Source organism: Buteo buteo, chromosome 7 (genome assembly GCF_964188355.1).
Source record: "Buteo buteo chromosome 7, bButBut1.hap1.1, whole genome shotgun sequence".
Lineage (NCBI taxonomy): Eukaryota > Metazoa > Chordata > Aves > Accipitriformes > Accipitridae > Buteo > Buteo buteo.
In genome coordinates this window covers 5,319,272-5,346,312 of record NC_134177.1, presented here as the reverse complement: position 1 = coordinate 5,346,312, position 27,041 = coordinate 5,319,272, and the positions used below count along the sequence as shown (strand labels likewise).

Below are 27,041 nucleotides of genomic sequence, written 5' to 3'. Positions count from 1 at the left end.
CCCCAGCGGCTGTCACGGCTCCACACGCCTCGTCCCGCAGCGCGTCCCACGCCCCCACTCAGCCCCCTCCCCGGCTCCCTCACACGGGGGCCGGGCGGGCACACAGGCCCCGGCCGCCGAGGAGGGACCGCCCCGCCGCCGCCCCGGCAGCCCCCTCACACCGCAGCGGGCCGGGCCGGGCGTGAGGAGAGGAGGCGGGCGGAGGGAAGCGAAGCGCCCGGCCGAGCGGCGGACGGACGCGGCGGGTACCCAATGCGCTCAGGCGCTGCCGCCCCGAAGGGAGGAGAGAGACCCGCGGTTGGGCCCAATGAGGCCGCGCCCGGAGCGGGACTTCCTTCGGGGATCACCGCGGCGGGGCGAGCCGCGGCGGAGCGGAGGTGACACGTAAGTGCGGGGCCGGGGAAGTTGCCTTTGTTCCTCTCGGGTAGCGGGCGGCGGCCGAGCAGCAGCAGCAGCAGCAGCAGCAGCCGCCGGCCGGGCGGGGCCGGGCTGGGCTGAAGGCGCCGCCTGAGGAGAGAGCGGGAAGCCGCCCCCGCCGCTCCTCTCGTCTCCTCCCCTGCCTCAGGCCGGGACAGTCAACCGGTGGCCGGTTGGGGCGGGCAGCACCGGGCAGCCTTGCGGCCGCAGCATGCGGCTGGGGAACCCGCCCCGAGCCGCGCAGAGTCCCGCCGGCTCCGCTCCGACGCAGGGGGAAGCCGCCCGGGGCGTCGCGGCCGCCGCGGTGCCCAGGGGCTGAGGCGCTCGGCCGGCTCCTCCCTCCCTCCCTCCCTCCTCTTCCTCCTCCTCCTCCTCCTCCTCCTCCCGGCGCGGGCCCGGGGCCTCCGATGCCGCCGCTGCCGCCTCGTCGTCCGCCGCCTCCTCCTCCAGCTGCCCGCTGCTAAGCCGTGAGGGGCGGGGGCCCTCGGGACCCCGCCGGGGACATGGGCAACGGGATGTGCTCCCGAAAACAGAAGCGGATTTTCCAGACCCTCCTGCTCTTGACTGTGGTGTTCGGCTTCCTCTACGGGGCGATGCTCTACTACGAGCTGCAGGGCCAGCTGAGGAAGGCTGAGGCCACGGCGCTCAAGTACCAGCAGCATCAAGAGTCCCTCTCAGCTCAGTTACAAGGTACTTACCTCGGCAGGAGCCTCTGCCGCCCTTTCCTATGGCTTGCGGAATACCCTCCTTCCTCCTCTGGGGAAGTCTGGGCTCCAGCTGTCCAGCCTCTCGCAAAGATCCGCTCCTTAGGCGCTTCTAACCCTTCTCTCCCTCCAGCCTGTGGGGTGTTGGTATCTAACCCGGGTAGGAAGGATCCTAGCCCTGCTGAAGTCAGTGTGAGTTTGTGTCGCGGACTGCTAGAGAGCTCGCGTTCCCCCTCGCTCCCACACGTTTTATAGAGTGACTCTTACTCCCAAAGGACTGCGCATCACTTTGGAATTCCCGGTATAAACGGAAAAGGCAGGCGTGCTGCCCACCGCTCATCTAACAGTACAGACCACGTCTAGTTGTGGGACCTTTGCGTGCTTCTGTGTTGTCTTAGCAGTATTAATTTTATGCTGCTGAGAGAACATGCGGCTGCAAAAATGCAAGGCTGCAGTTCCTGGGCAGCATAAACCTTAAATAGCTCCAGGAGGGAGGAGAGGAGTATGCTAATAAAGCATTTTTTTAAAGGGTAGTTTGAAAGTAAAGTTCAAATAAGTTATTTGGATATGGCTATTCTATTGCTTTTGGCATAACTTTGAATTTCTTGGCTTAAAGGTGCCACATAAATACAGATCCTTGTGTATCTTGGTTTAAGGAGGCACCAAATATCGGCATCCTGTACTTGAAGATGAAAAGATGCCAATGTCTGACATCTGCGTGTCCAGAAATCAGATGCAAAGCAGCAGGTATACATGTGAAGCATCAGTGCTCTAGGAAGTGCAAGACCTCAGCGCCTCTCTAATTGTCAAGTGCAAGGTTATCAGGTCAGCATATACAAAGTCCAGAGCCAACTTTCAAAACTCTTTAGAGTTTTATTTCTCAAATCTCTATAAAACAAGAATAAGAGTGGTCTGCTGTAGCAGCTGTAACAGTACTTAACTTCAGGGTGATCTTCAACCATACTTTTCCTTGTGAAAGCATACATAAAAGTGTGCATAGAAGCATACAGTTCTTATGCAGAGAGTGCAGAATCGGGCTTATGCTGTTAGATTCTTATAGTGATTTGTTACTTGAATACATTTAGCTACGATCTGAGACCATTGTTACTTAGTATTACATTTTCAGGACGTTTCCAGGTAGTGCCATGGAAACATTTGACAGAAACCTCCATTTTAGTCACGAAAAAGATGTAAATGTTTGGCCAGGAGGTGGGTATGTGGCAGACGGCTAAAGGGCTACTTTTGCTAGTCTGTATATTTGCCAACAGTATTTGAGGAGGACACAGGAACATCTTGTTCTCAAGCTAAAATTCAACAAGTTAGCTTTTTCTGTTGCTCTGGCTATACCAAAGAGGAGCATGCAACAAACTTTATCCTAACACAGAAGAGAGATTCTCTTGATCAGATTATATTGGGTCTGGACTGTTAGTTTAAACTTTCCACATCTGAAACATTATTTTGAGTAGCCATCATCTATCCCAGCAAGTTCATGGAAGCAGCAGGTAACTAGTAGTTGATAAATGCGGTGACAGTGCTGCATTTTATGTAAGTATTCTCTTCCTTGTTTCAGTATAGCAATGAGAAATGTAAAATACAGGCTGGAATCCAAAAACATTAATACGTTTGATTATCAATGCAATAAATTCACGTGGTTCTGGGACCCATGCCAATGTATCAAGCCTATTAAGCAGGAGATCTGATCTATGCTAGTATGGTAGCAGTAAACTTTGTTTAAAGAAAAATAATTACTAGCAATTAAGTCACAGAATACAGGGAAAAATACAATGTAACAATAAAATTGGTTCTTTAAATTTGCCTGTATTATGGCAATAGCTAACATACCTAAAAGAGGGTGAGGCTGAGAGCCCAGAGACACACTAAACGCAGCAGCAAGCGTTAGATGCCTAATCTCCCACTAAAGTAAATGGAAGCTATATGCCTAAGGACTTCAGAGGATTTGGGCCTAGTGTGCTAGAAATAAACTTTTCTTACCTGTCTTTTCCTGTACCTTTAGTGACTCTTTCTGGGATTGCCTTCCCTGTATAGTTGCTTGGATTTTTGCAGTAGGAGTTTATTAGTGAGGAGAACATATATAATTCAGAACCTGTGCCTATGCGCAACTCGCCCAGAGATACGCAAGCACCATGCTAACTGATGATGTACAACACCAAAACCATTTCTGAACCTTTCCTATTTAACTCTTGATATGGAACAATAGGAAGGCATTTTCTTTAAACACGAGACTTTGAAACAACATAAAATGCTGACAGAAAATCCTGTGTTTGCAGGTGCAGTATTTGACTGCACTTTGAACTTTTGATTTTAAATGGCCTGGATTTTAAATCAACAATGTTTCTGTTGCCAAACAAAAAAAAAAAACCTCTAAGAATTTCTAGGCTACATCTGTTTTATGACATTAACAACATGAGAGATTATTCTTTTATGAGAACAATAAAATGCATCACTACTAAAGTAGTGCAGCTTACCTTTTCCATGCAGTGTAATTAGTTTCTCTGTAGATACTGGTCTGGAGGTAACTTTGGGGTGTGGAGTATGATAGGAGCACTCTGAAATCTTTTAAACAGGAACCAGTTAAAGGGCAAGGTCACTGACATAGCATTGCCAGGAGGAAAAGAGGGTGCAGTATCAACAGTGGTTGATTTCTTAGTGTTTACAGCTCTCTTCTGGGTGATTAAATAAGACTTCACAGCTCATTAAAAGCTGAGGAGAGAACTGAACCTTGGACTTCTACTTCCTGAACAACTGTTTCATCAGTAGGCTTTTATTGTTTTAAATAAAAAAAAAAAAAAAAAGGCAACTCTTTAAAGTTGATCTTTTGAGGATCCTGAAGCTGTATTGTGCCAGGCTAGCTCTGCTCCTGGAAGGCCGACTGGATTGAAATGCTTGGATGACAGTGAAATATCACCTGTTTTCTGAATTTTGGTTGGGTTTTGCTGTGACTGTTGGTGCCTATAAAGACATTTGTTTTCCTGTTTGTACACAGAGGAACACTCTCAGGGCTTCTGGGTGAAACTTGAGTCAGTTTATGAAATGCTTAAGGATCATAGGCCACTCCTAAGTTTATGTACAAGGTCACAGTTTTGCACCTGAATGCCTTTGGTCTGCCCAAAATCTTAAGAAGGATCCTCAGATGTAGCTTGGAGTGCAGCCTCCCTTCGCTTACTACTGTCCCCTCTACTATTTTTCTGTCTTTGTACATACAGGTTTTTTAGGTTTTTCATCTATGTAGGTGGTAAGAACCTTCTTTTTGGTACTTGCCTGTTCTTCATGCCTGAATGAGCAGCGTTTTCTGTTTTTGCTCGAAAAGCCAGTCGTCTTGGATTTTTATCTTTCTCATTTACTCGTTTTGCTCAAACACAGCACATGAAGCAGGCTAAATCTTCTGTATAGGTGGGAAAATAGCACTCTCATCCACCAAGGGAGAATATACAGATCACTGAAAAATGGTGCAGGAAGAGGTCTCAAAATCATTTAACCCATGCACCTGAACTGAAGAGGGCTGCATATGACTGTGGTTGTAGGGAGTTCTGCTTTTTCTGGTCTTCACAGCTTCAGCTACTCAGCTGAGAGGTATTTGGGCCTCTTGAAGTAAGACCAGGGTGCGAATGGAAGGATGGCAGACTTGGGGAACATGGTAAGAATAACTGGCTTGGAGAGGCTGGGATCATAAGCTCACCTCCTTTAGACAGTTCACGTTGTAGAAGGTTTTGTATTTGAAAGTGAAACTTCCCACAAAAAAGAATGTCAAACTTTGGCATTTTTATCTCTTTAACAAAGTTCTGATGGGCATGGAGAAAGTAGGGCAGCTTTTGTAACCCACAAAGGGAATACCAGGGGCAAAATTTAGAGATGACACAAAATTTCTTGGCTGCTAAGAAAACCTGAAGTCATTCATATCTATAAGGTCTTTTGTAGAGAAGCTGATCTTCCCAGTAAGCTGATTGTTTTTAAATCTCATTCTCTGAGCATTATATGTTCAAAAAATGAAGATAATCTTATTTAGTATTTCTTAAAATGATAAACACAAAATTTGACACTCTTTGCCTCCTACAAAGATGCGTCAAACTAAGTCTTAAATTATTGGCCATATAGGAACAGACTTCAGTTGCTAGAACAGAAATGCATTAACAGCTGTAGATGAACCTGATTGTATCTTTGACTGCTTCAAGATTGAATGTATCTACAAATGTCTTTTTAGCCCTTACAGCTTCTGTCTTCTCATCCTCTGGGTATTAAATAACCCCTTGTGTACTATTTTAATCTGTTTAATCTGTTTTAATCCCTAATTCTAATAGCAGCCTACATTTAGTGCCTTTTACTACCTTAATTTTCTTGCTCTTTATCTTGGAGTCTTAACGTATCTGGTGGCTTCAGGCAATCTCTGTGCAGTCTGAGACCGTACTGTAATCTTGGGAGCCAGCCAGCAGGGACTCTGGACTTGAGAGTTCAGAGTTTGTCCTACTGTAGACAAGGTGTGGGTTTCCTCAAAGCTGTCTGATCCAGTGCTACAAAGCACCAGCTGAAAAGCAAATGTAGAATTCCTCTGTGCCTGTTGTGCCACTTGTCCTAAACCGAGGCCCCTCCTTGGAGGTGACCTCCTAGAGGTTGATCAGATCTATAGCAGCTCTATGTATAGAGGCTTGCGTAATGCATCACAGTTCATAGTTCACATCACTAGATCATAGTTCCGTGTGACTTTATTGGTTAATATTTATTATGTCTTTCTGCATGCTAACTACACAGATGCCAAAGCTGTTCTTAGTGAGGCACATACAGATGTGGATGTACTTCCCTATCTCACCCCTCTTTTAGAGTACTCTATTTAAACTTGTCCCATAAGTTGGCAGAGCTAGGAAGAACTAACAGTACTTTTGATGGCTTATTTTTCACATGCGTCATACAAGTAGAGCTACATCTGTGCAGCTCCTGTATGGTTTGGTTGTTCTCTGTAATAACAGCAGCCTGAATTCCTGTCATTCCTATTGGTTTCAGATTGCACGTAACACTACAGCACTTATTTTGATTGTGTTTTGTTGCTATCTGAGATCTGAAAGATCTGTGGTAGCACTGTAATAGTAGAGGTTAGTTCTCTGTGTACTATTGGCACGTGGGTCTACTTCAACACCAAGTACAGTACTGCAGGAAATGGTAAATACAGCATCCCTGATTCTGCTACCTGGCTTCCTGAAATGGTATGCTTTGGTTTGTAACCTCATCTAAGAATCTGTCTTTTGTACTTCCATTCACATTTTCCACTGGGTATTTAATGTTCTAAATGCTTAAAACACATTAAACGTTTACAATTATTTGTGCAAAATTTTAGTATGGAAGATCTATATGCTGTAAATGTGTATACATATATGCATTTGTACATACATATATGTATGTATAAAATGTATATTTTGATAGATATATGTCTGTTTTGAAGCTGAGCCCGAAGATTTTGGGTTTTCTGGAATTACTAACATTTCTTAATAATCCGGGTACAGAAAAGGTGCTAGAGCTTTGTTTGGTTCAGTTAACTCAGGGAGCTGGTTTGTTGCTTCTAGGTCCATAGTAAATGAGAGTCCCAGCAGCTGAATCCTATTACTGGAAAAATAAATTGAGCAAATGCTCATTTTTTGGTTTGTTTTTTTTTTCTTCATTCCTGTAATGTGTGCCCAAGTGCCCTTCAATCACTTTCCTTGCGGACATAATAATTCTAGGATAAATTTCTACTAGTGCTGCAATGTTACATCTGCACCCAAGTTGGAATCTGGGCTGAAGATCACAGAGCATGTAGTCTGAAGGAATATTAAGCAGCATTTGGTAATAGGGTGGTTTTGTTCTCTGGGTTTTGTTGTTCCCCCTCCCCAGTTTAATATTGGGCCTGGTAGCTAGCAGACTGATGCAAGATAGAGCCAATATCCTGGAACTGTTTGTTACTGATGATGATTTAAGCCTTTTAAAGCTTCTAAGTGATTGATCTGTCCGTGATTATGAAGACTTCGGAGCTGAGAGAGGAGGAGGGGGGCAAGATGGGTGGATGCTTTGGTGAGTTTGCATTCTGGCTGCTTTGACAGTCGACTTCTGTCACATGTTCCTAGCAGGCAAAGGTTTGACAGAAGTTTCTGCATCACCTAAAACACCATCAGCTTTGTTGGAGGGAGACCAGTAGAGAAGCAGAGGATGAAACTGCCACGGTCGTGATCTGAAAATTGTAGCTGCAAACTGAGCCAGAAATCCTGTAGGCAACAGCATAGCTTAAGTGATGTCTGGCTGTGCTAAGCACACAGTGTGGGAAGAGTCTTAGGGAGGTTGTGACTTTGGAACTGTACTGACAAAACTTTAAAGTTAATATTTGAGAGTTAGGCACTCCTGGTGTGGAGATTGTTGGTTTACTGTTAAAACCAAAGCCTAAACAACAGAGTGGAATTGCTTCCTTACTTCCTATGTGAGCAAAACTGACTGAATTCTTAAGTTTTAAATGTGATGTTCCAAACGCATTGTCTCATTGGGCTGGTTGTTTTGCTGGGCAGGGGTATGTATGTCTGGGTGGGGCAACCTTATGAGTAAGGTTTCCACCCACTCTGAGATTTGAGTACACATTATAGCATCTCTTACATAGTGGTGAAGATATTGCCAGCAATTTGTGGCTAATGCAGTTCACTTTGCTCATTTTTGGAATAGGATCCTCGCATAGAAAAAGTAATTAAATCTGTCCTGCTGAAAGTCAGGTGCTGTTTTGAGGTTTAATGGTAATGAAAGCTAAATAATTCACATTACTGGAAAAAATGAACTATGCGGAACAACTTCTGCCTAATTAATGCAGAATCTTTTGTTAGGTGATTTTTCTTGGGATTTTTAGGATTCAGGGCATGAATTTCTAGCCATGTTGGAGCCTAAGGTAAGCACTTAAGGAATTCAGCCTTTTTGGATGCTGTTCCTTGTTTAAAGAGGGTCTTCTGAGCTGGATGCAATTCTGATCTTTTTCTGGTGATCTAGCATAAACCAAACTTCCCGAGACTTTCTACTATGTATCATTAATTAAGAAATAAAAGAAACTGCAATTACTCCACCTCTTCCTCTGCATTCCGCCTGCCCCCCCACCAAGGTATCTGAAATTAGCCTAGTATCTTATTTTCCTGAGGTGACTCAGACCCTGAATTTGGCAGTCATTTCCAGGGCTTAATTACAGAGATGTTGTGCCTGCTTGTGCTCCTGGAGGGCATAGTCTATTCCTATCCATGCCACGATGCTGAAAAATGCCATTTTCAGTGTTTCAGTTAATCTGTCATACTTGGATGCATATTTTGAGGTTTGACAGTGATATTCTGTTACCAAAAAAATAAATAAATTATGAACCACTAACTCAAACTATTGATTTCTGTATGCAGTTTTTCAAAACATACAACTGGAGGTGACTCCAAGTCCCCTGTGTTAGAGCTCTCGAGAACTAATTTAAGGAAGTGGTTTAGCAGTTTTGTAAGGTGATAACCATAGCTATTACATCAGTTTTTGCTATATTCCATTACAATAAAAATTCAGATGTATGTTTCAGTTAGGAGAGACCGTTAAAACAATGTGTGTGTATATATACAGATTACACCTTTTTTAAGATTTACAGCTTTTCTTCAGTGTCAGTTTTGCACTAGTTTTTTAATATATATATATATTTACATAGATCCTAACACCATGTAGATAGAATCACGAGACATCTGCATAAAATTGAAAAAAAGGCTAAACCAGTTTTTGAGAGAAAGAACAGGCCCTTGTTTCCTGGAGCTGAGAGTGGAGCAGACTCGGACATTCAGAGATGATGTGAGAAGGAAACTTGTCTCTGCAGCTCTTCTGAATGTTTGTGTGTTTTCTTCAAAATGAGCTGGTGTGTCATGGCAAAAATGGCAGAATAATGGAGGGAAAATCATAAGAAGAAAAGGGAATGAAATTGTTCTAGAAGTAAATCTGCTAACCTTAAGAATTTAAGTCTAAAATGACTACACAGGTTTTGTTTGAACTATTTGCATTCATCATCACTTCAAAAGAAAATCTTTAGCATAGATAGGTGTATAGAAAACAGCATATGCAAGGTGAGATGCTAATCTGACCCAGCATGTCATAACCGCGGGTGGCATCAAAGATTGGAAGAAATCTTTTGTGGAGTGCGCAGGAAATCTTTTCTGGGATGGAAAACGTGATCTCTTTCCTAATAAAAGTCATGTCTGAAGCCTAACTGTTAGGGATTAAATATTTAATTGCATTTAATACTGCTTCTCAAACTTTTATTGTTAGCAGCAGCTATTACAGTTTACTGCTTCAACATGATAAATACCTCCCTATATCCCAAGATATCTTGCAATTTGTTTTTAAATCTGTTGTTTCCTAGAGGTGTTATTGACTTCTGAGAAAGGGAGTACCTGAGGCAGGGTGGAGTGAAAGGATTCTATTAAATGTAGGTGATTACTCCAGTTTAGAAATTAATTTTCATGTCATCCCTATAATTGAATAGAGGCGACAACTATTTCTTAGAAATATAAGCATGTGTTTCTGGGGCGAGCTACATCAGTGTGCCAAACTCCCTAGCATTCCCCCATTTCCAAAACTGCAGTCAAAGCAAAATTTTTAAGATCTGCAACGCTTCTCCACGGTGTGGTTCAGATTTCCTCTTTTCTTTTTGAGGATGCAAAGCTGAAGGTTTGATAAGTATGTGAATATTCTTATATGCTTATCTGAACTCTCCACACATTCCAGAGCTTTTTGAAGTTCTCTCATGATTCTCTCTCATGGCTCTGATACCTTGTCTAATCTGTTACCAAGCTCTGCAAAGTTAGTGTGGGAAAAACCCCCTTGATAGAAAGCAAGTTTCATAGAGAGCATCAGTGATAATTCTTGTCCTGGGCAAGACACCAGGGACTGAGTTGGAGTTTGTAGAGCCAAAAGCAGGAGTCTCAGAGCTTTAGTTAAGGAGTCAGCTATGAGCTTTAATGGATTCCCAACACTCAGTGTCATGTCAACTAGCAGGATACAGGTAATTCCCAAACTATTCTTTGGTTTTTCAGGTATATTCCAACTTACCCAGAAAAAATTCCAGTGTTCCAAGATGGAAAATACTACCTAAAAATGCACATAGTCAATTCTCTGTTATCTTTGGGTAGATCATATGTAGTTCACGGCTAAACTTTGACCTAAGTGCAGGCACTTGATCAGTCTCTGTCTACAGCTCTGTGTGGAGCTGTTTTAGCAGCAGTGGTGCATCTCATTCGTGTAGAACCACTCTGTGCATTAGGAGCATGGTGTGGCAGGACGTCGCTGCCTGCACTCAAGCTAGTCAGACCCAAATCTCCATAATTTGCTCAAGTCCCATTCTCCAGTTGTAGTTTCTTAGTGTGGAGTACTGACTAACTTATTAGAGGAACAGGTTTATTTTAATTGATAGGCTATTTTTGGTGCAGGATCTTTGAAAGCGGTAGATGTTATGCTTTCTCCTTGTGCAACTGAAATCAGTGGTAGGTCTATGACAGACACTACAAAAGCCCTGAATGTGAAGATCCAGGTATTAAATACAAACTTCTCTCTTAAAATTATTAATACTCTGAGCAACATAAATGCCTAGCAAATTAAGTCAAAGCAGTGGTTATTTTTAAGCACAACTGCTGATGCATGGTTTAGTTTGCTAGGAGGAATTCTGCTCTTTTGCGGTGACTGGCTGTAATTTGACAAAGCTATTACTTGATCATTCTTCATGTGAGTAAATTGAAAAGTGTAGGAGTTTGTTTTAAAGTAAATGTAATTGTCATGCAATGCTAGTTGTGCTTTTCAGTGAGCAAAGTGAGAGCAGTCCATCCCTGCCTGTATGTAAAATTGTTCCATAATTAAGCCAGAAAAATGCTTGTTTTTCACATGCAATCAGTTTCACATTATGTTGGCTTCTATTTCTGCCCTTTTTGTATAAATTCAAAACTGAAAACTTCAAGGGTATAAAATATGAAACAGCTTCAATATTTTGTTCAATATATTGTAAAGATATGGTTTCTGTAATGTTATTTTCTTGCGCTATACTTAAACCACAGTTTTCCTAGTCTTTATTGTGGGAATACATCCATTGTTTCTTAGATGTTTGCAATGTCACTGGAATATCCATTTATTGCTAAACTCTCAATTGAGAGTCTTTGAAATAGATGGAGAATATGCTGTGACCATATGGGTTGTACTGTGGTAGGGAATCCTGATACTTGTCCAGGAGCTACCCACAGTTTGATAATCTGTTTCTGATAAGATTATTAGCAGTGAAATAGTGGATCTCCTTGTTTGAAGCCAGATTCACTGACTTAATCTAACACAGAGCTGGAAGCTTGGGGAGGAGGTCTTGTTATATTAATAATGTGTTCTCACAGCATGAAACGTTAGCATCAGATGAGTCAAGAAATATCTTCTGAGATCAAAATATTAATTATTGTCATTGGACTAGAAAATCTATCCTACATCCCATATTGAAGGGATTCTTCCTTGGCTCATGGAAATGCTTTGCACTCAGCAGAAAAGCTATTTGCATGGGTTCACATTTTAAATGGTTCTATTTGCAGTGACAAGAATTGGAAATTATCTGTATTTTTATAACAAGTCTATGTTCTACAGACCTTTGTAGTGTTACTAGAAAAGTGCCAGTGTGGCTTACCACACGCTGCTGGTTCAGTTCAACTCTGCCACAGTCTGTGAGAAAGCAACATTGAATGTTGCCAAGACTACTGAAATCTGCTGGTTTTAAATGAAAGGTATTACTCTAAGCTCAGAGAAAGATTGCAGAATTGCATAAGAAACAATAACATTGAAATTAATAAAATTTCTGGCATCATGTATATTTAAATCCCAATGTAAACTTAATTTTCCAGTATATAAGATAGTGGGAACTGAGGTATTTTAGACTCTGGAATCATGCTTCTGACAGACCAAAATACCAAAGTAACACAGCTGCAAAATTGCTGGTAACGTAAAATAGGAGATACTTTCTTTTAAATGTACAATAATGGCATATGTTGCTCAATAACAGTTTTACTGCTTAGATCTTCAAAGCAAAGATAAAAGAAATAACCATGACTGTTAAATAAGCTTTGCTTTCATCACATCACTTGACTCCTGTGTTGCAGTTAACGTTCAGCAGTGGTCAAAGTGGTGTAATCTTCTGATAACCTACAGAGCATCGCACCCCCCACCCCCCTTCTCCTCCACTTTCTTTTCTGTATGAGAAAAATGTTAAATCAAGGACTTGGTTTAACTGGGATCAATTCAAGAACTGTTAAATATTTCCTTGTTGAAGGAGAAGGGTGTTTTAACTAGCTGTGATATTACCAGTTCTGTTTCTGGGCTCTGCTCTTTCAGGCTGGATCACCTTTCTGTGAGTTTGTTGTTCTTTGTTCATTCATGTAGGTTACATTATATAGGTAACTTTAAGAATAAACCGAAACCTGCAGTTATTGCAGCTTTGGAATAGTGCCTATTAGCCATTAGATGACCACTGTACCATTCTATTAAATATAACATAGAAACGAAGTTCAAGTATTTGTGCAAGGATCAGTACAAAATTAAGAACTTACCCTAGGAACAAATTATTTGTGAAGTTGAAGTGCCCTGTCGGTGCATCACACCAGTAGGAATTTGTCAGATTGCTTATATAGGTTCTGCCCCCCAGCTGGGAAACCTATAATAGAAAACATGGTTTTTAGTGTATTTGTTTCTTTGAGAATTTTGCTCAGACAGCTTGTATCCAGGTTGGTAGTGAAGAAAGAGAAATCCCCTGCTGTAGTAACAAGAGCCTTGTAGTTTGGACTCTTCTTGTCTAGGAAGTTCCTGACTGGTGGGAATAATTTAGGTTTATGGGAGATAAGCTCCTATATGTACTTAAAAATCTGACCTGCAACCTACTCGCCAAAAGAGCAAGTGAGAAAATGTGGAAGTCATGCTTTCTTAATAATTATTCTTCACCAAAATCTTCATTACGTTGCACGTTATGAACTTTTATCGGAGAAAAACGTTGCTGAATTGACAAGTAAATGAAGTAGAAGGGGAGAGGTGTAGGAAGAAGTTTTTCTTAGTCCTTTCTGGCCATCTGAAGGGCTATATTAAGACCTTGCCAGCTTTGTTCCAGTATTTCAAAGGTTAGCACGCAGAAGGTAGCAGTGAGGATGCACTACCTGGGAGGGATGTAGAGGCATTGCTTGAAAGTGCAGGGTGAAGACAGGAAAGCTGAAGCTCAGCAGAGATGCAATTAGCTGTGAAAGGTACAGAGCACTGCGGTCCCTAAAACCCAAACTATTGCATTCTCTTTCTCCTTTCTTCCTGCTCTCATGGGTTTGTTGTGCAGGGTTTCCCCCTTCCCCCCCTACTTGTTAAAACACTAGGAGGAGCTGAGGAAGGTAGGCTTGCAGACAAAGAAGTGAAATGCAAAATATTACCTCTGAATCTGTTTGTGGTTTAGTCTGTTTGCCAAAAAGCCTATTTCTGCCCCTGATTGCATGGGAGGGGAAACCCATTATGGATTTTCATTTCTGTCCTGAGTTGCTATGCTACAACTACTGTTCCTTTTGCAATGTAATTCAGCATTCACAATCTTTGGTGCCTAGATAAAACCATTACTGTGGTGCTGCCATGTTTTTTTTTCCTCCTCTGAAAGCTTACTTGCTGGTGACTTTGTGAATATTCATTACATGCTTGTTTTGTTGCAGAGGATGTTGATACATTAGTTCATCTTGACTGATGCCCTTGACTTCAGAAGATAAATAGCAAAGTAGAGATAGGTGACAAGGATTGATTAGCAATCCAGCTCCTAAGCCAAAACGTAAACACTTGTAGATAAGCCAGTAGCAAAAGAGCCTGCAGAATGCACCTTGGTGGAATTAAGAACATGTTTTAAGGTGCAAGAGGAGTTTTCTGTGGCTGGCAAGATACAAGTCTTTATTGGATGCTTCCTGTTAAAGGCTTATGTTCACCAATGGTTTACTTCTCGGAAAATGAGTTTCCTAGTTTTGAAAAATCACACATTCCATTAATACAAATTAATAACTCTTTAAAGGAGTGCAAATTATAATTTGGACAGTGAAATGTATATGTGTTAAACTGAGCTTGAACCAATATAATTGTACATTTGCAGGAGTTTTAATGAATATCTTTGCTTTACTGCAAACTTGGTAGGCTATTTCAGAAAATGATCCTTCAGTCTAGTGAGTGGTGAGGAAAGAGTAAATAGGGACTGATGTGCCCCATCACTTGTGAGAAACTAGATGTTCAAAACACAAGCTGAATGAAATGCTGCTTTACTGGCAGCTAAATGGCGGGACTTCCCGCCAGAGGATACTGGATGTCCTAAAATCACATGGATACAACAAACAATTAGACAAATTAATAAATGTAAAATCGATTTTGGTATGGTGCATGCAAAGGACCTGCGGGCACCTCGGACAGTCTTTGGGAGGCATAAATTGCTGGGAGACAGTGCCAAAGAAATACTGTAAACTCATTGTGTAAATTCTGTATTAGGCATCTGCTCTTGTCAGGTCTTGAGAGATGGCACGGTTGGTGCGTTGGACCATTGATACAACCAAGAGCGGTTGTCATACCGTAAAAAAACCTAGGAATAAAGTTGTCTCTGCTTTCTGCGATCAAACCTGGAACAGTCTGTCTCCTGCTGTGCCACCCAGAGTTCCAGGTCACTGCCAGTCATCACTGCTGCTCTCTTAAGAACTGTACAAGCTGGCACTGCCACCCAAAATCATTATGCACCCTGTCCCCAGCTGCTAGGTCCTGCTGTCCCATCACCCACAGGAGTGAGAGCGAAGGGAAGGACAGTACGAGAACAAGCAGCAGAACCACCTCTTCTGGTAGCAGTGTCAGCTCAAAGGGCTTGCAGAGTTTGGCAAAGATGTCAGAGCATCTTTTCAAAAAAACATACACATTTTTTTGTAGTCAGTGACCCTGCTGGAGGGGACAGTGACACACCACATGACACACTGCATGACTACTGTTACCTGGTCCGCTGAGGATGTTGCGGGTTTTACTGTGAGTAGTGCCCCTAAAACCTCAGCTTTTGCTGGTGCTTTTTGTCTGAAGCGCTATACACAGACCACTTCTTCATTCATCTCTACACTATCGTATGGGTATTTTGACTCCATTAAAGAAAATGCATAAATGCATTTAAAAATCAGTGAAGATTAAATTTTAGTCTCAAACTGAAATGATTTCATGATGAGCAGTCTCATATACCCTAGCCTTACAGAGAAGCATCCAGGTTAGCTTTATACTTTAGCTATCCTAGCCCTTCAGATGATTTCTTTTGTTCTTCCTGTCTTATCTCCTTAACTGGGGCATGAAAAATCCCTCAACCCCCCCCCCCCCCAAATCCTCCTCAGATTACATGGATATTGTGAGTACAGGGTGCTTTAGCATATGTATACTTGCTGTCAGCGCATGCTTACTAAGAAATACAGGACACTATACCTAAGCATTTAACTGTGCAGCCTGTGGGTCTTCAACTGCACTGTGGTGTGAAAGGCTACTGTTACCCAGGCTTTACAAAAAAGAAGGTTGCAGAAAACTGAGTTGTCCAAGTTTTTGGAAGGATTTAGGAATGGATCTCAGGTTCTTTGTGTCTTAGTCTAAGCAGCCTGTCTAGTGTACTTCTGCACCTTTCTAAGCTGTCCTGCTCTTGTGCATCTCTCTTCCCTCCTTGTGACAATTTGTTTGCTGCAGGGATTTACGCTGGCAGTAAGGTTGTCCTGTCTTATTTCCTTGTCTCTTTACAAACAAGGGAGGAGAGAATGAAAGCATGGGAAAATATGTACCTGCATACCTAAGAAGGAAGGAGGATTTGGTAGCTTTCATGTAGATCCACCATCGCTGACTGTCTCTGTAAACAAATCACTTACATGGTTATCACATTCTATGTTTATGCAATGGAAATAACCCAGAATTCAGGATCAATAAAGCATGCAAAAAAGAAAAAAAGTTACTGTCCCAAATGACACAAACAGTCCTTTATCCTATGATCTCATTCCACTTGTATTTTCCTGGTACCTTCTGTGCCAATGCTCTCTGGGGATGCTGGGGGTGGGTGATGTTTTATGTATGTATTACTTTTAAAATGAATTGTGTACAAAATTTCTCTTTTCAGTTGTATATGAGCACAGGTCAAGATTAGAAAAGTCATTACAAAAGGAAAGGCTTGAACATAAGAAAGCAAAAGAAGGTAAAAAAGTGCTTTTCACATTGACATTTAAGATAACTTGATTGCTTTAGAAAGTAACTTCAGATGTATTTTGTTCCATTTTAAATGAGTTACCAATGTATAACACATTAGCAGGACCACCTTGGCAGGTCTGTGGTGGTCTTTTTAGTACATCTATTTATTTATTTTTTTAACTCTTGAAAAAGTATTCATCATATTTTAGTACTGTTTACAGATCACTGCAACATGGCATAGTATACATAGAGAATATGTATATATCAATGTTCATAAACCTAACATGTATGTGAAGTACGGGCATGTGTAAATCCTGTTCTGGCATGCTGAAAATTTAAAACTTGTACCAAAAACATGGGATCTTTTCCTGCATTCCATCAATGTGAAATTAGACCCTAAATCAGAATTTTTACACATGCTTAAGGGTAAACACATGCTTACATTCTTTTTCCAATTAAAACTAAGTTCTAGGTGTGTGTGAGGGGGAAATGTTGGCACACATTGTATTTCTTACACGTCTGCCCTCTATGAAACTTCAGCAGAATGCAATCCTCTGAGTTCTCTGAGTCTTTTGTTATGTTGAATTCACTACGATTTTCAGAGTAAAGCCTGAAACTTAGGCTAAACTAAGGCTAAAACTGAGGACTCAACCGCTGAATTAAAACAACTACTTTAGCAAAGATTAAGAACCTGTAAGAAATTATTCTTACTGTGCAGTTCTCGATAGCTTTCTGGTGCCATCTAGTGTAGAGCTGTCTCATTGCTATGCAAGGGTGAGTTGGCATTTTCAAATCCTGAAAAGAGGATCAGGGAACAAAAGGGGAAATTTTTGTTTTATTTAAACTTAGTCTAGACTTTCACACTTCTTAAAGTACATTTTTTTTGTCCTAATACAAGAATACACGATTTATAAATGTCTTTTTACTTTTGAATGATGCTACTGGGCCTCTACTGAGAGAGTTCATGTAACAGATTTAATTACCTGTCCATAGTCTTGAGCCTGTACCCCCTATATCTCACACTAAGATATGAAAATATTTTATGAAACTATGAAACTCTTTAATTAAAATATTTTGTCAAAATTTGAGCATTTAATTAAACTCTCCGTAGCTTTTTTTTTAAAGATCTTTTAGAAAATTGTAACTGCTTAAGTATTCAGCTCTTAAGAGAATTTATGTACGCAACAGTTATGTTATTTAAGTACAGATTCTAATCTTTGTCAGTTTTAATCAGTATTTTCCCTTTTATGTTGTAGATTTTCTTGTTTATAAACTAGAAGCACAGGAAACGCTAAATAAAGGAAGGGTAAGTTATCATTCCTAATACAAGTTTTTAATAGTTGATGCTATTTGCGTCGTGAGAAAAAGGAAATACTTTGCAATTATAACTGTTCAAAGGAAGAGGTCTTACAAAATACTAATTGAAAGAGCTCTCACTTATCCCATTTCTACTCTGCATGCGTAAGTGCTCTGCAATTCCTAATCATTTGAGCTGTAGTAGGAGGTACTAATATCTTTCCAGAAAATTAATTTAGAAAATATCCTCCTGTTTATATTATGGTAATTCAAACATAATGTTACAATTTTTAAGGGGAAGGGGGGAATAGGAAGGCATTAGAAATCTTCTTGTAGCCTAGTCCATAGGGAAAAGGACAGTGACAACTTTCTAACACGTGGTCTTTGAACTGGCAAGTATAAAAACATCAAGAAACTTTGTTTTATATACCAAGTGCCAGAAGGAAAGCTGTATCTGGCAAAGGACTGAGGGACCTGTAGAGAACTCTTTATAAAGTGAGTAAATTAGGATTTTATGGCTACTTCATGTTGAAACTGGGGAGCAGTTTGTGAGCTGAGTAACCTAAGTTAAAATACATTGTTGCCGCAGTAAGCACAAAGTGTATATGCTTGCTATGTTCCAAAGCAAGTGGAGAGATTAATTTGTTTCCTGGGGAGTTAGGTCCCTTCGCTTGTGAGTCCTAAATAACTGCATGTACAGAGGTTAGAGGAATTGACAGTATTGTTCTGTTTATCACTAGTGTTTTTATTTTACAGCAAGACTCAAATAGTCGATACAGTGCACTCAGTGTACAACACCAGATGTTGAAGGTAGGTGACTGAGAAACCCAGTTTCACAGGACACTGGTATTCTGCAATGTCAGGGAGATACAGCCTCACTGGCTTCTGGTAATTCACTCCAGAATGTCAGTACATCGATGGTGCCTTCCTCTTACAACAGTACTGTTAAAAGATGATTTACTGCAGTTTTTCTTAGTCAGGCTTCCCAGTGGGTAATTTAATCTTATCAAATGCAATTACTTGTATGGTATGCTGACTTATCAGACTTTACATAGTTTGGCATGTAAGGAATTTCTTAGACACATTCAGCAGCTCCCAATGGGACAATGCAACTGCAGGGTGAGGTGACATAGCCCTAGAACAGGAGACTACTCATCACAGAGATCATTCTGTGTTTGAGAGGAGCTGCAATATGCATGCTTTGAATAATAAACTTCTTGTTATGAATGCTTCCTATTCATCTGGACTTATTTAACAAATTGCCAAAGACAATATTAGCCAGATATGCAGATACAGAACTGTTCCAGTTTCCAACTTGGTATTTGCAGAGTCAACATGAAGAACTAAAGAAACAGCATGCTGACCTTGAGGAAGATCACCGAAAACAAGGAGAAGAGTTTAGCAGAACATTCAGTGATCACAAGGAGAGATACTTGCAACTACAGCAGGAAAAAGAGCAGGAGATCTCTAAGCTGAAGGGTAAATGCAACCTGTATCTGGCTGTCCATATTAAAATGTGTATTTGTCATTGTGTTTTGTGTGATGTGAGACAGAAAGGCATCATCTCTGTTCTCACTAACAGGTCATTCATGCATCTTATCCCTCCTGATGATAAGTTACATTTTCTTGATGATTTTCTGTGGCCTCTTTCTGAATTCATATGTGCACTTTGTGTTTCTATCTAGACTAGAGAAATAGTAAGAAACACAGCACTTAAAAGCCCATCAACTGTCAGAGGATGGTTTATCCAGTCTTTCATTTTTAGTTCTAAGACTTGTATAAACCTGGAAAGATAGACGTGCCTCTTTGCCTTTCATTTACAAAAAAGGGTAATCTAAGAATGCCACTTTTATCATAGAGTTAATTGTGTCTCTTTATGAAGTGACTTTACATACCTCATTTTTAGACCTAATTTTCTCATATGTATCAGCTTCTCTGAAACATGTTGCATCTGTGTACTTGGATGATGAAGTATTAATTTTTTACTCTTGGCGTCCAGTTTCCTATTAAACAGATTCTTTGCAGTTCGCAGACCTCTTCAATCCTAATTACACAATTGCGTAGAACAAAAGGATGAGGCTTTCTCTATCAAGGGCCTTCAGCCACTTTCTGCTGTGTGTCACTAACACATGAGTGAGTTAGTTTTGGAGCTGTCTGCCGTTTTGTCTGCACAGTATTTTGCAGGCAGAGGCTGTGTTTATGGGTTCTGCCTTGGCACCACACCAATGAAGTCATACAGCTAGCTCTTGGACTGAGCTGGATTGCTGCCTAGCAGCTTGGAGTGTGGGAAGAGCTTGCCTGTGTCTGCTTGCAATATTCCTCATCAACATAATGTAAGAAGCGGGAAGAGAAGCCCCTCTCCGTGGTCCCAGAATGTAAAGCTTTTTAAGCATGCTGGCCATCTGGGCACCTCTTCCAAAAGAATAGCTTAGTCCTATGACATAAAATTCTCGCTCACCAGATGCGATGTGGGGGAAGAAAGGAGGGTGGCTTCCTCTCTGCCTTTAAAGGATTCAGATTACCGTAATGAATTTTGCCGTCTGCAGTCCCTAGCGTGAACAGTGATGCATAATTCCAGTTGCAGACTGGGGGCACTAATATGAAATTTTCTGCTTGAAAATGTAAAGCTTTTCATGGGGCTGGGGAGAGATATAATGTAAACAAACCATACAATTACTCTAATCCATTTTTACTGTAGCAATTGTGTAGGATTTTATGTATTTTGTGTTATAGTCTTAATTTTGCCCTTTAATCTAGTAGTATAAATCTGACCGGGTTTAAATTCTCTATGTAATTTCTTTTAAACAGAATCCCTGTATAACTTACGGGAGGAGAACAGACAGTTGAGAAAAGCTCACCAAGACATTCACACCCAGCTACAAGATGTCAAGGTAGGCTTTGTTTTGAGGAGAACTTTCAAGACCATTAAGAAAAGAAAAATTTTCCCAAGTTTTAACAAGCCAGAAATGGGCTATGCTGAAGACTTGTAGTTTCTGTTTTGTGGCAAAAAGGAGAAGAATAAGGCTGAACTGGATTTCTTGTCTTTTGCCAGCTGCACTTTAGGTACATGCTCTTTTTTAAAAAAAAAAAAAAAAAAAAAAAGTATTTAGTATAGAAATTGGAACTGGAAGTTTGATTTTGCAAGTTATGAATTGTGTTTTGGCAAACTAAGTTTGCTGAAATTAATGTTTTCCAGCTCTTATGTTTTTTTAAACGTTCATCAACTTCTACTCCAACTTTTAACTTTATTTGTTAAGCAAATCCTGGCCTCTGAATTTTCTTTCCTGGCGTGCTCGCTTTCTCTGTCTGATATGCATTCCATGTTAAATAAATAAATGCTGTCATTCCAACTCAGGATTTTCTTTTCGAAATAAATTGAATTATCTTCCTAGTTCAAAACCCCCCAGGCTACCTAATTTACCTTTAGAATGAACTTTATGTGAAACATGTAATGTTCTTCTTTTTGTGTAGCAACAGCATAAGAACTTACTCTCCCAACACAACCAGCTTGTAGTGACATTGGAAGACCACAAGAGTGCACTAGCTGCTGCACAGGTCAGAAAGGAAAGCAGCTTCTACTGGCTCTAACCTTCCTAAAACTTGTTTCTCCTAGTTCAGCTGACTGTAATGTTTTGCATGTAGCCTTTCGCATGGGGAATTTGCAGTTAGCACCATGCTGCATACTGCAGGGAAATGCATGAGTTAAAGGGTTGCTCTTAAAAAGAAGCTGCAACAGATCATAGGGCTGTCAGAAAATAAAAAGCAGTGTTATAGGCCCAAGAATGCATGTATTACTGATAAGAAGAGTATCTCTGCTTCCATGAGAGCTGTCAAATACCTTTCTTTCTCTGTCTTCTCTGATAAAACTTCTCTTAGTTTAACATCCCATACTCTGACATTCACATGTATCACTTACAAAGACCTGGATGCTGGTATACTATAAAGTCTCTTTTTGTGTATGACTGGGAGATTTATAAGGCTGTATACATCAGTGCAACAGAGGCAGAGTATAAATGGAGGAATGTAAACTCCAGGTGGAACTCAAATTAATTAAAAGGAAGCAACAGCATTACCTTTCTTGAATGTCATTTTCAAGTGAACTAACCATGAAGTGCAAACTTTGCTAGACTATTGCAGATTCAGTCAGGTGTGCCAGTACAAGCTGTGTGGCCCACAGGGAATCTGAAAGTAGGAGTAACGTTGGAGCAGAGGAAGACTATTGGTGAAAGATCAAAGGGAAAGGCAATGAGGCAGTGTGCAATTATTTTTATTCCTGATGAATTTTCTTCATTTAAGTATTTTCATGGTCCACAAAATCATTAGCAGCGTTAAAAGCATTGGATCTTTTTTTTTTTTTCTGCTTGTGGTGCATATCCATATGTGTAGATATTCAAAAAACAGGGCAAGACCAGGAAGGTCCCTCATAGACTAAATATATGAAGAATCTTAATTTCCAGTACTAAAATATGCTGGCAGCTACTTTTAAGCTCTTTTCCCACTGGCCACATTAGCTACTTGGTATGTATTTGCTAACATCTGAAATTCCACAAGGGCAGATGCAGGCTCTGATTTAAGGTTCACCAAATCCAAAGGGAAGCTCCATATACTTCTCCTGGCATTGATTCAGTTCTTTAATTAGAAAACCTGTGTCACACAAAGCCTTTCTATCTGCAATCAGAATGTGGCATTTATCATATAGAGAACCTTTCCTTCAAGAGAAGGGTCTTGCACATTCTTTCAGAACAGAAGGTATGTAGCACAGCTGCATAGTTTCTCCTGCAAACCAGCTACAGAAAGTTCACAAGGGATTATTGCTTAGAAACACAGCTCAATAAATGACCCCTCTATTTCTAACTGTATCCTGGACATTAAATATCAGTAGTCAATATTGCACTAATGAATTTGTCACCTGAATCTTTAAGGCATTGTAATCTTTGTATTTTTCCATAGCTCAAACAGCCAGTCAGATTCATTATATATTTTTATAAACCCTGTCTTTCTGCGAGTATTAATACCTTTTAAGCTATGGCCTTGAATCACAATGTTCAGCTTAGCGAGTCGTGCAGCAGAACGGAGTACTTGAATTCTGATCGGGCTGTGCGCTGTTTAAATATCCTAGCATATTAGTGTCTCTGCATGGTCAGTGAGTGGGGGGAAAAAAAAGTTCAAGACACCTGCTTATTAGTCTTACGTTAAATAAATACTATATTTTTCCTCTAAAATTTCTTATTGGACTCTCCAGCAGTTAATCAGGAAGCAGAAGTATCCCTCTGGAATGACAAGAGTAATTACTGTGCATTCTGCTTTGCTTTTAGGCCCGTCTGTTTTAATGGATGCCATAGTCTTTTGAAGATGCTTCGAGGTGCGTCTAGCTTCGGAGCTGTTATGCATTGCATCATGTCAATCTGTAGCACTGTGGATATTGTTTTGTATGAGTATTATGCATTGTACATCAATGCATCATGCCTGTCTGCTGTACTATTGATTGCTATGATACCACATAACACACAAAACGACATACACAGTCACTGAGTGGAAACTGTAGCCATTTAACCTGAATTTTGAAAAGGATTATGAGATGCACCTCTGACTTCAAAATGGGTAGTAAGCACACCCACCACCTCCCCTGGAGCAACAGAGAAACTCTCTCATGGGGCATCACCTTTTGTATATGCAGCTGGTCAGCTTTTATAAATCCTGTCCATCTCAAAAAATTTTACTTTATGGGATAATCTTTCTTGTACGTCTGCTGCAGAGACAGGGACTGGTGTACCAACCAGTCTGGATTCTCACACTGCAGTTTAAAGCTTTTTGAAAGTATCCTGATCTTGTACAAAGTTAAACAGCCAATCAAACAACATTTTACTATTGCATTTCAGGAATACTTTAGAAATGTACATTTTCTCTCTTCTTTTTCTTTTTTTTCCCTTCTTTATTTTCCTTGCTTTTCACCAACAGTATACTATGACTTCCTTTGCCTCAGTTCTGTACATTGGCTGTTGTCTTGTGTAACACCTGTCTAAATGTTGAGGATTTGGTGTTTTCATAATATGTATATATATTTTAAAACTACTGTTTCTGAAACTGCACTTCTTTCTACCAGTAAAGGAGAAGTTGTGGTGCTCTCGATTTCCCTCGCTTTAGTCTGCCAGGAAAAGTGCATCATCCCCCCTTTTGACAATTCTGCTTGGCATGAATAAAACACATCTTCATCTTTGTCCCACAGAGATTTTTCTAATATACTTTGTATGCATGTGCACTTTGGCTGAAAAGATCGTGATGAATCAATGTTATCTAGCGTGTGGAAACAACCAATTTTAAAAGCTTCCGTCCCTTCTCCTCCCTGATATTTGCTCTAATGTGAATATTGAGTCTCTCTACTATGTGTCTTGCCAGCAAGTTTACTCCAAGGTGACTACGTTTTGTTAAGAAATTGATTTGGACACACTATAATTAATGTGTTGACTTTAGTCCCAGGTGGAGGAATACAAACAGTTGAAGGACACGCTCAACAAAATGCCAAGTTTCCGACAGCCTGAGAAGTTAGAACGACCAAATGAGCAATCAGAGGTGCAAGCACCGTCTCCCCGCAGTGACCTTCCAATGCACCACGAAGCTGTGGCTGAAGAGCAGAAGGAGGTATAAAGTACTCACTGGCTACAGATGCTATAAGAAGTGGTACTTATTCAGCAAAATACTAGCTATGTGCTTAACTTCCAATAGAAGTGTATGTTTAATTGTAGATGTTTGTCAGTTCTTGAGTGAAGTAGGAAGGAACAGTTTAATCTTATTGAGTAGTAGAAAACTATATTCATGATGACCTTTTCTCACATGACTGTAAATGCACGTAAAACTGATTTATATAAGCTGTTTTAAAAAGTTGCCAAAACCCCTAATTTTTTAAATAATGAGTGGTCTCTCAAATTTTAGATGACTCGTGGTACAGAAAAGTTTTGACAAGTTCTGAAGAAATTGCCTTTTCACATACTTTATAAAGTTTCAGTGGCACACTTAAGTCAGTATATTTAAAATTGGCACACTATCCATTGTTCAAAAAGAAACAAACAAAAGTCATGGGTAAAGTCTAGAAGTTAAAAATATTAGTTTTAGGTTTGTTTTACAAGAGTTCTTGGCCAGCAGAACCTACAGGAAATAAAAATACAAAGCTTCCTTTGTAGATACGGAATTGTAATAGTTTTGTTCCACTTCAGATAAAACGAGGCTTAATCTTCTTTGTGATGCAATTGTACAACACCTTTTGTAGCTGTGCAGAGACAAGAATCAGGTATTGATTCCGTTTCGCAGGAGGGGTAGCTTGTTCCAAAGCAGGCATTTGGCTCTCCTGACAACAGCTTCACTACTGCAGGCTGGAATAAAGGATATCCCTATCCTGGTCCTTGGCTCTCTTGAAAATATGAAATCCATAATATCTTCTGCACACATAATCTTGTGTATGTTTTGCAGTATGAGAAGCAAAAAGAGAGAGAAGAAATAAATACCCAGGAAAAAGAAGACAGAGCTGAGCCTTTTCATCTGCAAAGAAGGGCTAACGAGGGCCGGCGTGCCAAAGAACTAAATATTCAGGAGCAACAAGAAGCTGGAGAGGATGATGAGCAACGTGTTGATCAAGTTGAAGAGGAACGCAAAAAAGAACTTGAAGAGGAAGAAATGGAGCAGGCAGGTCAGCCTGAGCACTTGGAGGAGGAACAGGATCAAGTACCAGAAGAGCATGACTGGAAAAAACAGGAACAGAAAGAAGAAGAAACGAACATGTTGGGTGATCACCTCCATTCAGAGGCATGGAGCTCTTTTCTTCTCTACTAATTTATTAGATTTGCTCTTTAAATGGAAACATCTCTTATCATTGCTGGCCCCGTATTGCACTTGCCTATTTCTAGGTAAAATCAGTGTCATGTTTATAGAAAATTTGGGATTCAAAGCACTTGGATGCATAGGATTCAGGCTCAACTTCAGCACACACATACTGCAGTGCTTGCCAAATGCAGCTTAATGAACATTAATTCTGCTGATAAAAAGCAACAGATGGAAAAAAAGAGCAGTCAGGTTGAATCCCATCTCCTACTTTAAATTTGAGGCCTGTGGTAGCTGATGGGAAGAAGACAGAATGAGTTTTAGCTTCAGCACTTTGGAGAGCTGTCCTGCCTTACTAATTTGATGCATCTCAGCAAATTGCAGTGTGTTTCCTTGTCAGATATAACTACCTTCTGTAAACACATTTCCATCTAAACATTCACTGTCATTTGACAGGAAATTTTAACTGCAAGATGAACATGACTAAAATAGCCAGGGGAAATCAGTGCGCAGCAATGGCAAGTCTTGGGCTATGCAGCTCTAAATAAAAATAGCAAATCCTGGATTTACATCCTAGATCAGATCTCCAGTGGAAGATACATTTTACTGATCTCAGTTTAGGCTTTGTAAACACTCTTCTAGCAGATTAATTGTATAACTCCCAGTGTGATGAGAAGCCATTGTTGAAGAGATGCAGTGGATTAGAACAGCAGCAATAAGTTAAGCTGTGAAACTAAAGTTAGTTTTAAGTTACTACTGGCTGTAGAAAATGTGCGGTCTCACTTAAGGCTCAAAGCAACCCCTACTGAAATTATCAGTTAAATCAATGGAAGCATATTCGCTGTCTTAATTGTCAGCCATCAAAACTTTCTTTTACTGGTAATATGTTGGGGCATTTTATTATTACTGATGTGTAAGAAAAGCATGGCTTCTCCCAGCATCTCCTCTTCTTTCCCCATGTCCTCCATAAACATACAAACACTTCCAGTCTGTGTTCAAAAAAATAATTAAATTCTAAGCAGAGACAAGAAAACTTAAAATAACTTTGCTGTAATTTTGCCTACTGCATGTAGCATCTGTCTTGTCACAGGTTTCTGCGTGCTTGTTTCTGATCATTGAAATTATGATTAATCTATGACTAACACATTTCTTTGACAGATAACATCAACAAAAGCTGTAACAAAAAGACATAAGCCAGCTTATGAACAACAACTAGAGCAGCAACAGCTTGCAGCCCAAAGAGCAGAGGAAGCCAATCAGCTACGAGAACATCAGGAATCGCTACACCAGCAAAGACTGCGAGGACAGCTATTACGGCAGCAACAGCTTCAAGAAAAAGAGCTTCAACTGCAGAAACAGGCAGAACAAGGAGAAAAACTCTATAAAAACCGGCTAAGGTTAAATCCTTCTACATGAGTTTGTCATGGTCTGTGCTTTAGGTTTTATGGCTTCCACCATACCCCCTTTGAAAAGAGGGTGGTTTCACACTATAAACCTAGACTGCCCATAAACTAAATTCAGTGAGCCTTATCTCCTCCTTTCCAAGGATAAATCTGATTGCTATTTTAAGTTTTTTTTCCTCTT

The 27,041-nt window shown here is 40.4% G+C and overlaps 1 protein-coding gene across 3 annotated transcripts in view; it reads left to right on the top strand.

Annotated features, from left to right (window-relative positions):
- Nucleotides 1-310: 310 nt before the first annotated feature.
- Nucleotides 311-27,041, top strand: part of GOLIM4 (golgi integral membrane protein 4) — a 34,976-nt gene continuing 8,245 nt past the window's right edge. The window contains exons 1-11 of one of the 3 annotated variants that reach the window (XM_075031352.1): nucleotides 341-384; nucleotides 966-1,107; nucleotides 16,282-16,356; nucleotides 17,606-17,655; nucleotides 18,402-18,455; nucleotides 18,974-19,124; nucleotides 20,454-20,536; nucleotides 21,117-21,200; nucleotides 24,117-24,284; nucleotides 25,110-25,442; nucleotides 26,616-26,854. In XM_075031352.1, the coding sequence (XP_074887453.1) occupies nucleotides 1,011-1,107; nucleotides 16,282-16,356; nucleotides 17,606-17,655; nucleotides 18,402-18,455; nucleotides 18,974-19,124; nucleotides 20,454-20,536; nucleotides 21,117-21,200; nucleotides 24,117-24,284; nucleotides 25,110-25,442; nucleotides 26,616-26,854 (1,334 nt within the window). In that variant the 5' untranslated portion in view covers nucleotides 341-384; nucleotides 966-1,010. Of the gene's footprint in view, nucleotides 1,108-16,281; nucleotides 16,357-17,605; nucleotides 17,656-18,401; nucleotides 18,456-18,973; nucleotides 19,125-20,453; nucleotides 20,537-21,116; nucleotides 21,201-24,116; nucleotides 24,285-25,109; nucleotides 25,443-26,615; nucleotides 26,855-27,041 lie in introns of all 3 variants that reach the window. The other 2 variants (XM_075031350.1, XM_075031351.1) reach the window with 2 other exon arrangements.